Source organism: Lissotriton helveticus, chromosome 5_1, assembly GCF_964261635.1.
Source record: "Lissotriton helveticus chromosome 5_1, aLisHel1.1, whole genome shotgun sequence".
In the NCBI taxonomy this organism is placed as follows: Eukaryota; Metazoa; Chordata; class Amphibia; order Caudata; family Salamandridae; genus Lissotriton; species Lissotriton helveticus.
In genome coordinates, this window is record NC_136065.1 from 259,589,625 (window position 1) to 259,604,490 (window position 14,866).

A 14,866-nucleotide genomic window follows, 5' to 3' on the forward strand; every position below is an offset into this window, starting at 1 on the left:
ATAACACGTGAGATCTCGGCATCTGAATGACATAAGCATTTCTCAAACACTAATCAGGGACAGACTAAAGGCAGGCCCACTAATGAAACTTCCTCACTAAGAACAAAATAAATTGCTATCCCACGCCTAACCGCTGCCATCTACCAAATGGATGTGCTCAAGAAGACCTAATCAGCACCCTTTTGCTAACAAGGACCTTTTTTAATTTTCTGAGGGTAGCCCTGTTTTCATACTTCTAAATTTTGTGTCTGGGTCATTAGCTATGTTCCCTGTAGGTTACGCGCATGTGCGCACCATTCTTTCTCCAAGCGCCCAAAATCATTTAGGGAGCAAGCAGGCCGATCTAGCACCAGGAGACAAACGTTAGTATTAAAACTAGTGTTCCTCGTGCTGCGTGGCATTGCTCGGAAAAACACTGAACTCGACATGTAAAGGAGATAGAGACGGGCTTGTGATGATAGGCACTCAGGGGGATTTGCGAGGGCTGAAAGCAGGGGGATCCTTTCAGGGCCAGTTGCTTCACACTTAGTCTCAGAAGAGTGGGGCCAATCAGGCGACCGTTGAAGGACTGGTATAGCCAGCCAATTAGGCCTAGGCGGTGAACTTCGCTCCGTTCGCTGAGTTTTCTGCACTCTGCGGAGCTCACGGAGTGCAGAAAACTCCACTTCGCAGTGTGCAGCGTAGTTTTTCCCCTCTCGCGATCGCGAACTGTAAGTTCGAGAGCGCGAGCTGCCGCTCGGGTAGAATTTCTACCCGAGCAGCAGGAATACCAGCACAAACTGAAATTTGCACTGCACTCCACCACTCGCAGAACTTCGCTGAGTTTTTTTGTAACTTCACAGAGTTCCGCGAAGCAAAACTCTGTGAACTACGCCCAGGCCTACAGGCAATGCTCGCTGCTTTGCAGTTTACTTGTAGAAAAAAACTCTTACTTTTCAGTTGATAAGAGCTGACGAGAACCATGACGACTAGCTAACTGGCTGCCTTATGGAATAGTGAGAAATTCAATGTTGGAAACTTAACGGGTCGGAAAAGAGTGGCTCTCAATGTATTCACTCCCAAACTGTAGGTGGTGAGGCCAGCAGGACACATGGACTCAGGCTGAGTCTTCTTTTGACATTCTGCTGCACTTCATAAATAGACCCATGCAGTGCAGCTACTGTGTTTTTATAGGCTCCTATTACTGACGTGGTGGGGAGCTTGGGCATCGTGGATCCTCCCCGCCCCTTTACTTTTGCAGCTACAGTGGGTAAGGAAAGACAACATTTCATGATTAAGGTAAGGAGGAAAAAAGGATTGAGAGAAAAACTAAACATAGGGTGAAAGGCTGAAAGTAAGTAAGGGTAAAGGAAGAGTGATAGGAAGTATGTATGGAAAAGAAGGTAAATAAATGTGGATGGATAAGTGGGTGGATGCATGGCTGGGTGAATAGCTAAGTGAATGGGCATGTGAATAGGTGGCAAAGTAAATGGAAATCTGGATGAATGGACAAAATAGATGAAAGGCTTTATTCATGGATGTGTAAGTCAAAAGATGGATGTATGGGGAGATGGATATATGTATGGATTAATACATAGATAGATGATTGAGTGGATGGAACGAATTACCAGTGGATTGATGGATTAGTGAAAGATTGAAAGAAGGAACGAATGGAAGACCGAATGGAATGGCGAAATGGTGGATATGGACGGATGGATGGAATGTTTTAATGCAAACACTGATAAAAAGAAATAATATTAAAGAATGCCAGGTGTCCCTTAGGCTCTGTCCTTATTGCTTTTAATGCTGTATCTGTCATTTCTGCAAAACTGTACAATACGTGCACTAGTTGTACTCTTTTTATTCTTCAAATGTATTTATTCAGTTTCACAGGTAAAACAAATACACATATCATTATACATAATAATGCTCCGGGTCAGAGGAGAGAAATCAGGTACAGCTCCATGTCACAATATGTGTGTACAGTAACCAACCAACAAAATCAATGAGGTGCCCTAGTTGTACTGAATTTCAAAGTTAAGCCAGTTGTGCAAAAGCAAACACATTACAAGAAACTATTTAACAATAATAATTATTTCTATAATGGGGAATAATTTGGCATCAAACACTAAAATAGCTATCTGTGTTGGAAACTGAGGAAGGGGAAGATTTTTACATAAATCGATAGTTGGCTCTAGGAACCTGAGAAAAGGTTTGTAGTGCGAAACCTTACAACACAAACATTCCCCTGAGAATATTTGACAAATCAACTGTGACAGACTGCAAGGATATTAAACACTCATACCACATACAGTGTATTATGCAAACTTAATATATATCTCCGATGAAAGGTAACCACTGCTGTATACGACTGAGGAATGACGTGTAGTTTGAGTACTTTAACATACATCTCAAACCTGCTCCTATTCCTGGAAAAGTGTGTTGACAGTAGTTACATTTCCATCATCATTCCTCAAAACCACAACGCACTGGTACTATATTTTTTCCAATTTCTCGATTTATTTATCTATACTAATATAATAAAGAGAGAGCCCAAACCTTTGAGGCAGGTAATCTCAGGAACCACAGCACCAATCACAACACCCAATACAGCGTTGGAAAGGGCAGTTGCAGCAGAAGGACATAGGCTATGTAGACGCCCACCAAATACATTTAACCTTAACCGCTCATGACGAGCTCAGCTCGTCATGGAGTTTCCATTGATTTCAATGGAATTTACATGGAAGCACTGCAAGTAGCTTAGCATCCAAGTGGTTAACCACTTGGATGCTAAGCTACTTGCAGTGCTTCCATGTAAATTCCATTGAAGTCAATGGAAACTCCATGACGAGCTGAGCTCGTCATGAGCGTCCAAGGGTTAAAAGGTAAAAGAACCGTGCCAGCAAAGTAGTCCCTTGTGGGCGTGTCTATGTTGTGCTGTGGGCGTGTGCTGGGGGTGTGTGGTATATTCCGCCCTTCATGCCATGTCTCATATCGTGTGCTGTGGGCGTGTGCTGGGGCGGGGGCGTGGGCGTGTGTGGGGAGCGGGATTACGAGAAAAAAAGCGAGCGTTGTGCCCAATATTTCATTGTTTTTTCTTCCCAGGTTCTGTACATTCCAGCTCCGGGTGTCCACCCTGCTCCCTTTAAATACCCCTGCACCCCATAATCATAACCCACCCGTACTCCTTAAAATAACCCAACACCCTTAAACACTAACGCATCTTAACCCTATAAATATACCCTGTACCCCAAAACCCAAACCTAACCCTAAACCCTAAAAATACCCCTGTACCCAAAACCCCAAACCTAGCCATGAACCCTATAAATACCCCTGTACCTCAAAACCCAAACCTACCCCTGAACCCTAAAAATACCCCTGTACCCCAAAACCCAAACCTAGCCCTGAACCCTAAAAATACCACTGTACCCCAAAACCCAAACCTAGCCCTGAACCCTAAAAATACCACTGTACCCCAAAACCCAAAACTACCCCTGAACCCTAAAATACCCCTGTATCCCAAAACCCAAACCTACCCCTGAACCCTAAAAATACCCCTGTACCCCAAACCCAGCCCTAGCCCTGAACCATAAAAATAACCTTGTACCCCAAAACCCAAACCTACCCCTGAACCCTAAAATACCCGTGTACCCCAAAACCCAAACCTAGCCCTGAACCCTACAAATACCCCTGTACCCCAAAACCCAAACCTACCCCTGAACCCTAAAAATACCCCTATACCCCAAAACCCAAACCTAGCCCTGAACCCTTAAAACTACCCCTGTACCCCATAACCCAAAACTATATCTGAACCCTTAAAACACCCAAACATATACCTCAGTACGCCAAAACCTATACCCCTATACAAATGTAAATGTAAATTGATACTTGTATAGCGCACTACTCACCCGCAAGGGTCTCAAGGCGCTTGTACGAATACCGCTGAGGAACCCATCCCGGCTTTCCCTGTGAGGTGTCCACTCCTGGGCACCCCCAAGGTGGAGGCCAGGCATCCTTAGCGTTGTGGGGGCCGTTGTGGAGATTAAGCAAGCTATTGCCCAGAGTTGCAGAGTGGGACTCCATGATTGGAATAGGCACCGAGGCGAGAATTATCAGGTCCGTGGAATTTTTGAGCTCAAGACCCGCCGAGGCGGGGAATTGAACCCTGGTCCCGGGCTAGACCTCTGCATCAGGGTCTGCAGCTCTAACCATTGAGCCACACTTCTCCATCCCTATACCCATACTTACCTTATCCAAACATTAAAAAAAAACATGTTTTTACCATTCATGCATTTACAACGTATTTCGTTGTAAATGTATGCGTGGTAAAAGCATATAAAATGTAATGCCATGCGTTATAATGGCATTGTGGAGTCATGGTACTTTCGTAATGAAAGTATGCAGAGTGATGGTATGCGGAAAGAAAGTTGCGGAATAATGGGTGTTTACCCTCCCCCGGTAAGTACATTGGTGGCACGGCGGCCCACATCTCCAGCAACATACTCATATATTTTCACCACCGATTTGAAAAATGCACAGGTCTCTCTCATTGATGGCCAGCACCGACATACACTTTTAGACACACCTCCCGCCACAAGTTCTAGAATTGCGAACTTTAGAGCTGGGGAGCTACGTTTGAATCTCGGCATCAGCTCAACATCCTGTGTATCCCCGTGCCTACCACAAATGAATGTGTTCTTCTGTAATGTAAATTGTGCTCATGCCATGTTGTCGTGTTCGCGCTATATAATATTGCAAGGAAAAATACAGTAGGGAAACTCGAGTTCACACACTACTGAACGCGCACTCTTAAGTGCATCAGCAGTGCACTGTGAATCGTAGCGTTTCACAGGCCTGTCACAGATAAGAAATGCTATCAAAACGAAATCCTACAAAACAATATACTACTGGCCGGCAGCAATTCATACCCGGACAACGTCGGGACGGGCTGCTAGTTGTATCTAAACTTCTTTTGTCTGCTTGTACTTACTGTTCATTAGTTTGTCAGCAGATACAATATCTATAGTTGATTGTCAGCTGCAACAGCTTTCAAAGCCCTATATCCTTACTGTTTTTATAAAAATGGTCTTACCTCTAGTGTAGTCCTGCGAGGTCGGTTACAGTAGCTGTAGAGTTCTTCCTGGCCTTGAGCAGAACTGAATTCCATCAACTTTTCCCGTTCCAACTCATTGGTGGAGAAGTAAGATAAAAGTTCGAAAAAGGAGCGGCGAGGTACACAGCCAATATCCAAATAACGTTCAACGAGATATTGGATCGTACAAGGTTGAGGCAGGTAAATTGGAAGAGATGTGCCTAAGAAAGAAACAAGTTAACCAGCATATATATATTTAGGTATGCTGCCCTTCACTAAATGTTTAACAAGACAAGGTGACTACAGCAATTGCATATATCTATCTACAGCATTTTTTTTGTTTCCCCATTTCTAGAGGAGCAATTGGCTAGTCCTTGAGGTTGTAACACTGCGCATAGAGATGATATTCATAAATGTGGTTTCCTAGGAGAAAATTGAAAAAAAAATTAAATGTAATCACTGCTTTGAAATGTGAGCGGTTTTTAGGTCTCGCGCCTAGCGATACACTGCCCAGCAGTGTTCGCGCAGCGAGAGTCCTTTTGGCAGGGTTTTGCAAATGGACCTGGAAATTCCACACGCTTGTGCGTGTGATTTTCCATTTGTAGCCTGCTATTGGCCTTTCACTTTCACTGCTTGCTGTTTTGTAAATTAGACACCAATAGGCCAGAGGAGGGTGCATAGCCCCGCCCCTGGCCTATTGGTGTATATTACGCGCATTTCCTGACATATACTTTCAATTATTGTGGCCAGACACGGGCGCGATAATTGAAAGTATATGGGCACGCGCGCACCACTCGTTAAATAAAGTTATATTTAATCGCATAGAACTCGGCCTAGAATCTCACAGCCCCCTTCAATCTGGGAACAAGGGGTCTTTCTCACAGGGCGTGACCGGATCAGATGGTGTAGTTCTGCTTATCACCAATTACAGCCGGCCCGTTTTACTAACACCCGCCACAGAGTAGGGGTTGTGTTTGTTTACGTTTTACTTTTCGGAACACGACAAGCAAAGTGGGAACCTTGCGATATTTGGGGATCACAGGGGGTCGGAAAGCAACTAGAGATGGAAAACGCAGATTCCCCTTCTTCCTCCTCGCCTCTGCTCCCTCATCACTCCTTATTGTTCCCATAACCCACCATGCACCCCCCTCCTTCCACTACCCCCCTCCTGTTTTCTTTTGTTAAGTCTCCTGTCACTTGTTTAAATTGCAACGTGGAACTTACTATTACGGTACTGTCTACTGAGGGAGGCAGAGGTGCATTTTGGGAGATATAGTCCTGTGTGTGCTTCCTCTATGGAGCGAAAACAAACAACCCTATCTCGCCTATGCTTGACGCTCTTCGCTGGCTCCCCATTGAAGCCAGGGTGATGTATAGGAGAAATGCATAGATTACCCACCAGGCTTCGCATACATCCGCTCCTCACTACCTGGTGAACATCGAAGCCTTCGGGATGCAGCGGACGAAATGTTGAAGCTATGTTATGAGCGCCTTCAACCTTTACAAAGGGACTACTCATGGGGCAATCGTTTTCAGGCAGTGCGGACCGAATAGGGAACTCACCGCCCCCCTGAAATGACAACCCCGCCTCAGTGCTGATCTTCAATACAGAGCTGAAAGTTCTTCTCCATACAGACATTTTTACTAGCTGTCCCTCTTAGCCGACCTCCCCCTGGTAATGTACCCCAACACCCTCCTCTCCCCCCCCCCACTGACTATGCGACCTGTTTCACCTAACCTTGCGGTCACTACCTGTTCCCCCTATAACCTTTAACAATCTGTGTCAGTGCCTTTGTAGCGATCGAAAGGAGTAAAGCTCCCTATGTTTCTACCTCCTACTTTGTGCCTTATGTAATGACCGTAACCAGCAACTGCTTGTATGTTTGCATCTTTTGTACTGAAACCTGTTTTATTGAAAAAGAGCTCTAACACCTCCGGGTAATGACCGTACTACAAAAAAATGCAAAATAAATTAATTAATTTAGCAAGTGAGGGTTAGTGCTATGAGTCATCTGTACTGATTGAAGCACAATGTAGTATCCTGTGTCGCGATCTAGCTACACAAAGGCTATTGTGGTATCTGTACGCATTACTGTACATCAGAGTGTGGCACCAGTTAAATAGTAAGATTCACCTGTTATAACCAGGGCGCAGAAGCCTCCCATCAGTCCTAAGAGGCAGCTCACCATCCATTTATTTACTTATAATCAGGGCTTCTTGAGTTCCATGTTTGTGACCTCTGCGCTTTTTCCACATAATTGTGGAATGGCACATTTGCCCCATAACCGATCACCTGCTGTGTAATATGCAGGTTTGAACAAAGAAACGTTTCTAGTCAAAAGATATCTGAACCTGTTAAGCACTGCCCATTTCACTTCAGCACCTAGATACCCTCACGGGTGACCCAAGAACCCTTGCACCGCACGCTCGGTGAGCAGCGGTGTGAGGCGATGGGGGCTGACAGCAATGCCACATTCTTCCAGTTCCTGGCGTCAGCCCCCCCTCTAATTCCCATGCACGGAAGAGGGGCCTGTGCGCAGATTAGAGACCACACGCCCCGTCGTGTTTTGTTGAGGGCTGTTCCCCACCTCCTCTCTGGGCCAAGCATATCTGCTACTGTCCCATTCAAACCATCATCCATTACCAAAGGCCACTAAACCGCATTGTGGCAGATGAGGATAAATAGGACATGAAAACATCCCCCACAGCACCTGGAAAGAAGTCAGGGCCCTAGGCAAGAATGATTTTAAAAGGCACCAAGCCAAGCATTAGGTGTCGTTTTTTCACCCATGTATGTTTTTGCGAGATCATTAGTGTATGTTCCTGCGTGCATTTATTTTAGATGCATTTGTTTCTAGTTGTTACCTTATGCGAGGTACCTCTGCATACCAATAGCATTGAACATTGGGTTGATGTTAATCGTGAATGTGATTCCGTTTCATCTAACGGAAAGTGCATGAAAAGTTTTTCATGTATGTCAGTGGTGGGTAAGCATGGGCGAATTTTGCGAATTCGCGAATCGCAAATTTGCGGATTTGCGAACTCGCGATCCGCAAAATTCGCGAACTTGTGCGAATTTGCAGATTTTTATATTTTTGCGTGTTCGCGGGGCGCTTTGCGTGTTCGCGGGGCGTTTTGGCATGTTCGCGGGTTTTTTTTTGGGCGAGACCGTGATGCGCCCTCTGGTTCATCACTGCCACCCTCTCGTTTTTTATGCCCTTCTGCCCTCTGTACCACTCGTTTTTGTGGCTTTCTGCCCTCTGCCCCACTCGTGTTTGTGCCCTTTTGCCCTCTGCCCCACTCATTTTTGTGGTCTTCTGCCCTCTGCCCCAATCGTTTCTGCCCTCTGTCCCACTCGTTTTTGTGCTCTTCTGCCCTCTGCCCAACTCGTTTTTGTGGTCTTCTGCCCTCTGCCCCACTCGTTTCTGCCCTCTGTCCCACTCGTTTTTGTGCTCTTCTGCCGTCTGCCCAACTCGTTTTTGTGGTCTTCTGCCCTCTGCCCCACTCGTTTCTGCCCTCTGTCCCACTCGTTTTTGTGGTCTTCTGCCCTCTGCCCCAATCGTTTCTGCCCTCTGTCCCACTCGTTTTTGTGCTCTTCTGCCCTCTGCCCAACTCGTTTTTGTGGTCTACTGCCCTCTGCCCCACTCGTTTCTGCCCTCTGTCCCACTCGTTTTTGTGCTCTTCTGTCCTCTGCCCAACTCGTTTTTGTGGTCTTCTGCCCTCTGCCCCACTCGTTACTGCCCTCTGCCCAACTCGTTTTTGTGGTCTTCTGCCCTCTGCCCCACTCGGGGGGGGGGGGGTCTTCTGTGCGAGTTCAAGTGCCTATTGTGTGTATAAATAGTCAGAGACCGATCAGAGCAGCAGATGAAGAGAAAGAAGCTCCTGGTCACAGGAACAGCACGAGGATTGCGCTCGTGAAAGTCAAGGATACAAAGGCCTCTATCCAGCATCACAGCTGATTTTCGACGGTAGATTTGGGAAGAAGGCACACCTGCCCAGCCTCGACGACGCTCACGATTGTTTTTGGGCTGATGAATGTGTCACTGAATTGAGCTTCAACTAGTTCCAGCGACTATGTGTGTGTTACTATGCAATCGCGCCCAAGGGCGCAGGGGTCCCTTGAGTGAGCTGTCCTTCATAGTGGGTAAATGGCGGGAAGACTGTGCACACCGCGAGTGTGTGGGCGGGGCTTCCATGCGAGTTCCCATGCCTCTTGTGTGTATAAAAGGTCAGAGAAAGATCAAAGCAGTAGATGAAGAGAAAGAAGCTCCTGGTCACAGGAACAGCACGGGGATTGCGCTCGTGAAAGTTAAGGATGCAAAGGCCTCTATCCAGCATCACAGCTGATTGCCGACGGTAGATTTGGGAAGGAAGCACACCTGCCCAGCCTCCTCAACGCTCACAATTGTTTTTGGGCTGATGAATGCGTCACTGAATTGAGCTTCAACTAGTTCCAGCGACCATGTGTGTGTTACTATGCAATCGTGCCGAAGGGCGCAGGGGTCCCTTGAGTGAGCTGTCCATCATAGTGGGTAAATGGCGGGAAGACTGTGCACACCACGAGTGTGTGGGCGGGGCCGAACGGGCGGGGCTTCCATGCGAGTTCACATGCCTCTTGTGTGTATAAAAGGACAAATAAAGATCAGAGCAGCAGAGGAAGAGAAAGAAGCTCCTGGTCACAGGAACAGCACGGGGATTGCGCTCGTGAAAGTCAAGGATGCAAAGGCCTCTATCCAGCATCACAGCTGATTTTCGACGGTAGATTTGGGAAGGAAGCACACCTGCCCAGCCTCCTCAACGCTCACGATTGTTTTTGGGCTGATGAATGCGTCACTGAATTGAGCTTCAACTAGTTCCAGCGACCATGTGTGTGTTACTAGGCAATCGCACCGATGTGCGCAGGGGTCCCTTGAGTGAGCTGTCCATCATCCTGTAACTATTTTAGGATGGCGCCGGCAAGCTGCCAGCGCCATCTTAAAATAGTTACTAAATTAGCTTCATCAGGAAGCACTAATAGATCAAATAAAGCAGGTGCTCGAGCACCTGCTTTATTTTATCTATTAGTGCTTCCTGTTGAAGCTAACTTGGTAACTATTTTAGGATGGTGCTGGCAGCTTGCCGGCGCCATCCTAAAATAGTTACAAAAACTTCAAGCTTGAAGGCTTGAACTTTTGCCCCCCGGATCCGCCGCTCGCGGATTTGCGGATTTTCGGTAAATTTGCGGGAGTTTGCGGATTGCGAATTTACCGAAAATCCGCAAAATCCGCGAGCGGAACGGATTTTGTGCTCATGCTTAGTGGTGGGGCAAGTTTGACCTTAGTTTAAAAATGAGACCGAGTATTTTCGGTGTTGACACCAGGAAAAGAAAGGCAAACTGACATCCATGGCTGGTATTGTCAGAGCAATTGCTATTGGTTCTCGGAAATAAACAGGAATCGCGATACCTTCGAGCTGGCGCCTCTGATTGGGCACCTTACCACGTGCTGTCTTGCATAGACCAATGGTGTCCCTTCACCTGAAGATGCAGCATTGGTAATCTAGTGCAGATAACACAGAACATTGTCTTTGTGAACATGCCTGATAAATGTACCGCACAAGACACTTTGTAAAAACTGCAGCGATTGGATCATGTGCTAGCTGCAGACCAAGATGAGGACAGGAAGGTGCCCTACCTCTGAGGGCTTCCTGTTTAGTGAAGTGTTGTCTTTCAAGACTGTATTGTGAAGTAATCCACTTCTTGTGTGGCTTCACTCTTAAGTTTCCAAATGGGTAACTCCAGGCTTCAACTTAAAAGCTCCCACGAGTTGATTCCATGGCTTCAAGGTGAATTTAGTGAGCCTTGCGCCTCTTGCACCTGTGTTGTAGCTGCTACCTAATTGGCTATCTTGACCTACTACTGCCCAAATTTGAAAGGCCCTCAGTCTTCTTGAACCAGATAGTGTCAATATTTCAAAAGAAGTATACAGCATTGTACATCATAGGACAGCATCAACCAATCAGTATTCATGTGAAAACATGTTTCTTTGCAGTTGATATTTTTCCGATTTTCTGCCTGTTTAGAATGCATTGCAGTGGGATAAACGAGGCATTATGTGTTATTACCATAGCCATAGCATAGTACATCTTGCAAACTTGGGTTGCCTGGTCAGTAAGTGCACATAAACTGCAGGATGAGTGTGTTATGGTTCCTGTTTCCTGGATAATTCAGCAAACTGATTTGGAAGTACGTTTCCTGTAGCTCTGCAATTTACTTGATACATTGAATGGGTAAAAACACATTGTGTTGCCCTTAGCGTTCTTTTCTGTGGGCACGCGTTCTGAAGATTCATCAGGCACAATCGTCCAGGGTGTTAAAATGCAGATTATGCCCCCTTTCAAAACAAGCATTTACAATGCAATAGGTCTCGCATTATTAAAGTTTGCGCTATTGGCATTGTAAATGACAATGCCTTTTATTCATTTGCATCGGTGCGTAAACAAGCACTTTGTACTTATAGTCCATGCTTATGAGAAGCAAGGCTGGCAGTCTCTTTTACTGCCAGCCTTGCTCATCGTAAACAAGGAGTATACGTTTAAAGTGCGTGTTTATGCACCGATTGCAGGTTTTAAAAACAAATGAATAAAAGGCATTGTCATTTACAATGCCAATAGCTCAAACTTTAATAATGCGAGACCTATTGCATTGTAAATGCTTGTTATATTTGCAAATGTACATGTTAAACAAGTCGATCACTAGTACTCTGAAATTAATTCCTCAATATATATATACTTAATATGTAGAATACTCTAGTTAAAAACACAAGTTACGCTGGAGTATAAAGAATAACCACATCTGTGCTGTTCTCAAAAGATCCCCACAAAAAAAGACACTGGGCATGTTTCCGAATAGAAATGGATCAGCCCTTGTCTTTGCTGCTGCTCTTGCGTAGGAGTTTGAAGATGTGTAACCTACATATTCCTAATATGTTTTTGTGAGTGAGACCATTGTATAGCAACCCCTAAACAATCTTTGCACATCTCTGGTTTCACTCCAATGTGATGGTCTGAGCAACATGGTGTGAATCCAAATCAGGCAGACAGTGAGAAGTAGGACTCAAACTTTCCTAGTACCCACTACTCCGGACCTTTGACAAAGTTAAGGTCCTCAATAACAAATAAAGACTTCAAGTCCAAGGTGGTATTTTGAGGTTTTTTTTCTTTCGGAAAGTCACAGTCCTGTAGTGACTTTAAGCCTGCATCGAATCAGGCACTCTGCCATCAGCTTTAGTGCTAATTCTCAGCAATTTCAAACCAGCCATCCCACCTCACTGCCAAAATGTCTTTTATGTTTGAATATAAAAATCTACTTACATTTAACAAAATACTGAAAATATTGCGCATGGAAATGCAGCAACAACTTTCCAGAATTCCAGCATTGCGATAATGAAATCACAGCTCTGTTTTCATTTCACTGAGCACAACTTCAACCTCCTTAGAGAGATGTCTACTCAGGGTGTACCCTGGTCCAACACTGGACCAAATCCTTTCAATGAACATCAGAAGATGTTCTCACCTCCTTGCACTAGGGACTGATGTTGGTTTTCACTCTTCTGAACCATTTCGAAGCCTTTAATGCCACTGGCTACCAAAACTTTATTTACACATGTTTGGAAGTTTCACACAGCGTCTAGACCATTTCAGAGCATCAGGTGAAATATTAAACACAGAGGATGAACTAAAGAAGCTGAATTTAGGAAATCCAAGCACTTCTAGATGCACAGGAAGGGTATGGATCCAATAACCTCAAATCATTCTTATTCCAGGTTAGGCCTTTATCTGAAAGCAAGATTGAAACATGCAGCCAAGAAATAAAGCATTCCACAGCCTTAAACTATAGATCCCGAAAGATCTTCTTCTGTGCTTTAGTCTCTTGAAAGGGGTCTTGTTTGATCAGATGCAAAGACTGCAGTGTTCCTAAATGGGGCCAGTGGTAAGCTAGTATCTAAAGGTATACCAAACCTTTGTTTTATGCACAACACAAAGAATTTTGAAATCGATCTTGCCATTTATCCATAGATAGTGGGAAGTTTCAGAAGTGACTTAGCATGGTCTTGCTGTACAGGTGCGGGACAATTTTGGTCTGGATTTGCGCTGTTTGCAATATGGTGGTGAGTTTTCTTGGTTTTTTGGAAGGCAGATGCAAACTTCTTTATGTCTATGATGGGTGTGGCTGGTGTGCAATGGATCACATTACCCTGGTAAATTATACTCACTAGGAAAAAATTCTCTCATTCTTTTTCCCCCATCACTACCATTCTGCTGTTTGGTTCAGCCTTATTGCTGATCATCTTTGACATCCATGTGGCACCTCTTGCAATAATTCTTGAAGGCTAAAACCTCTATAATATATGAGATGACTGGTAATCAGAGCAAGTGGTGGCATGCTGCCTTCACGTCCTTTGAAGGGTGAAAATAAATCGGCTCGATCTCACTGCCTCCCCTTCTCTACTTTTCCATCAACTACATTACTTGCTCTTCTGTGCAATTCCATTGTTTAATGGTGGAACTTTGGGCTCATTGCAGCCCTCTATTTCGAGCTATCACTAAAACCTATTTCACCATCTTTGCCTCTTCCACAAACTGCTGCCTTATTTTAACTCCATTACCCTTAGTTCTTCAGACTAGACTGAGCACTACAATACTGACAAATACTATGGAGTTTATAGTGCTCATCCAGCTAAAATGCTGCAGACACAAAAACAGCCGAAACTGTCTCATCTTTATTCTGAAACTATTGAGCCTCATCACTCTAGCCTTGATGTCACTACTTTTGCTAATGGGCAAGAACCAAGTGGAATTCAAACACAAATGGCTTCTACACGGAGCCTTACAACCGCAGGCACCCATTTACCTCACCGAAGAGCTGTAGCCACACACTCTCACCAGAAGCTAAAGGGTGTCCAACATCACACCAGTCTTGTGCCCAGTGAGAAGTAATCTAGAAAGGTAAAGCTCCCTTCATATACAAAACTCCACAACAACCCCACGAAAGTAAGGGACGTGTGTGGTCTATTCCCTTAACTGTATTTCTTCATTTGAATACAGTTTCCTATTCGGAATGCTGTGTAACTTGCCCTCCGCCACAACAAGGTGCAGAGTGACACTCTAGGCACTTATCAAGCAAAAAATAAAAAGAGATTTTTCTAACACTTATTTAGGCCCTTAAGATGAGTTCTTCTGGCATTATCTGTTTACAACAATGCCGGCAAACACATTCAGTGATCATGGTTCCTTGTATAAAGTAATTTTGACTCCTTGAAAGTGGCCCCTACAACTCCATTATCAAAATATAAAAAGCCTGATGTATTAAAATTGTCATACTGTTGTTATATATTTTAAATCTACCTTTTTTAGACTACCATTAAGTAATTGTTATCCATTCAGTTTCTGGTTTATATTGAGAACCAGCCTTTCTTGGCTCAGATAAATCTAGCTAGGGCCATAGCAGCCTTTAATACAACTAGTTATCAAATACTTATATACAGAGTTTATAAAGTATTACATGTTGTAATGCTTTTGATAAAGTAAATGCTCAAGACAGCTGGTCTGGGATGAAGAAAGAAGTTGACAGGGCTACAATATCTTACTTGTCGGTGGCCATCAGGCAGCCCAATGTCGGTGGCCATCAGGCAGCCCTATGAGCCAGCAAGAGCACAAAACAAAATACCTCAGATAGGCAAGCCCATGTATGGTCCGCACACTAAACGGCAAATCTATTCCATCTTCCAGAGTGGACCCTTTTGGTGGAGTGGAGAT

The 14,866-nt window shown here is 44.8% G+C and overlaps 1 protein-coding gene across 2 annotated transcripts in view; it reads right to left on the reverse strand.

Moving 5' to 3' along the window:
- The window catches only part of NDOR1 (NADPH dependent diflavin oxidoreductase 1), a 206,077-nt gene that overhangs the window by 78,526 nt on the left and 112,685 nt on the right, over positions 1-14,866 (reverse strand). For both annotated transcript variants that reach the window (XM_078642145.1, XM_078642146.1), the window contains exon 9: positions 5,072-5,292. In XM_078642145.1, coding sequence (XP_078498271.1) covers positions 5,072-5,292 — 221 coding nt within the window. The remainder of the gene's footprint in view (positions 1-5,071; positions 5,293-14,866) is intronic.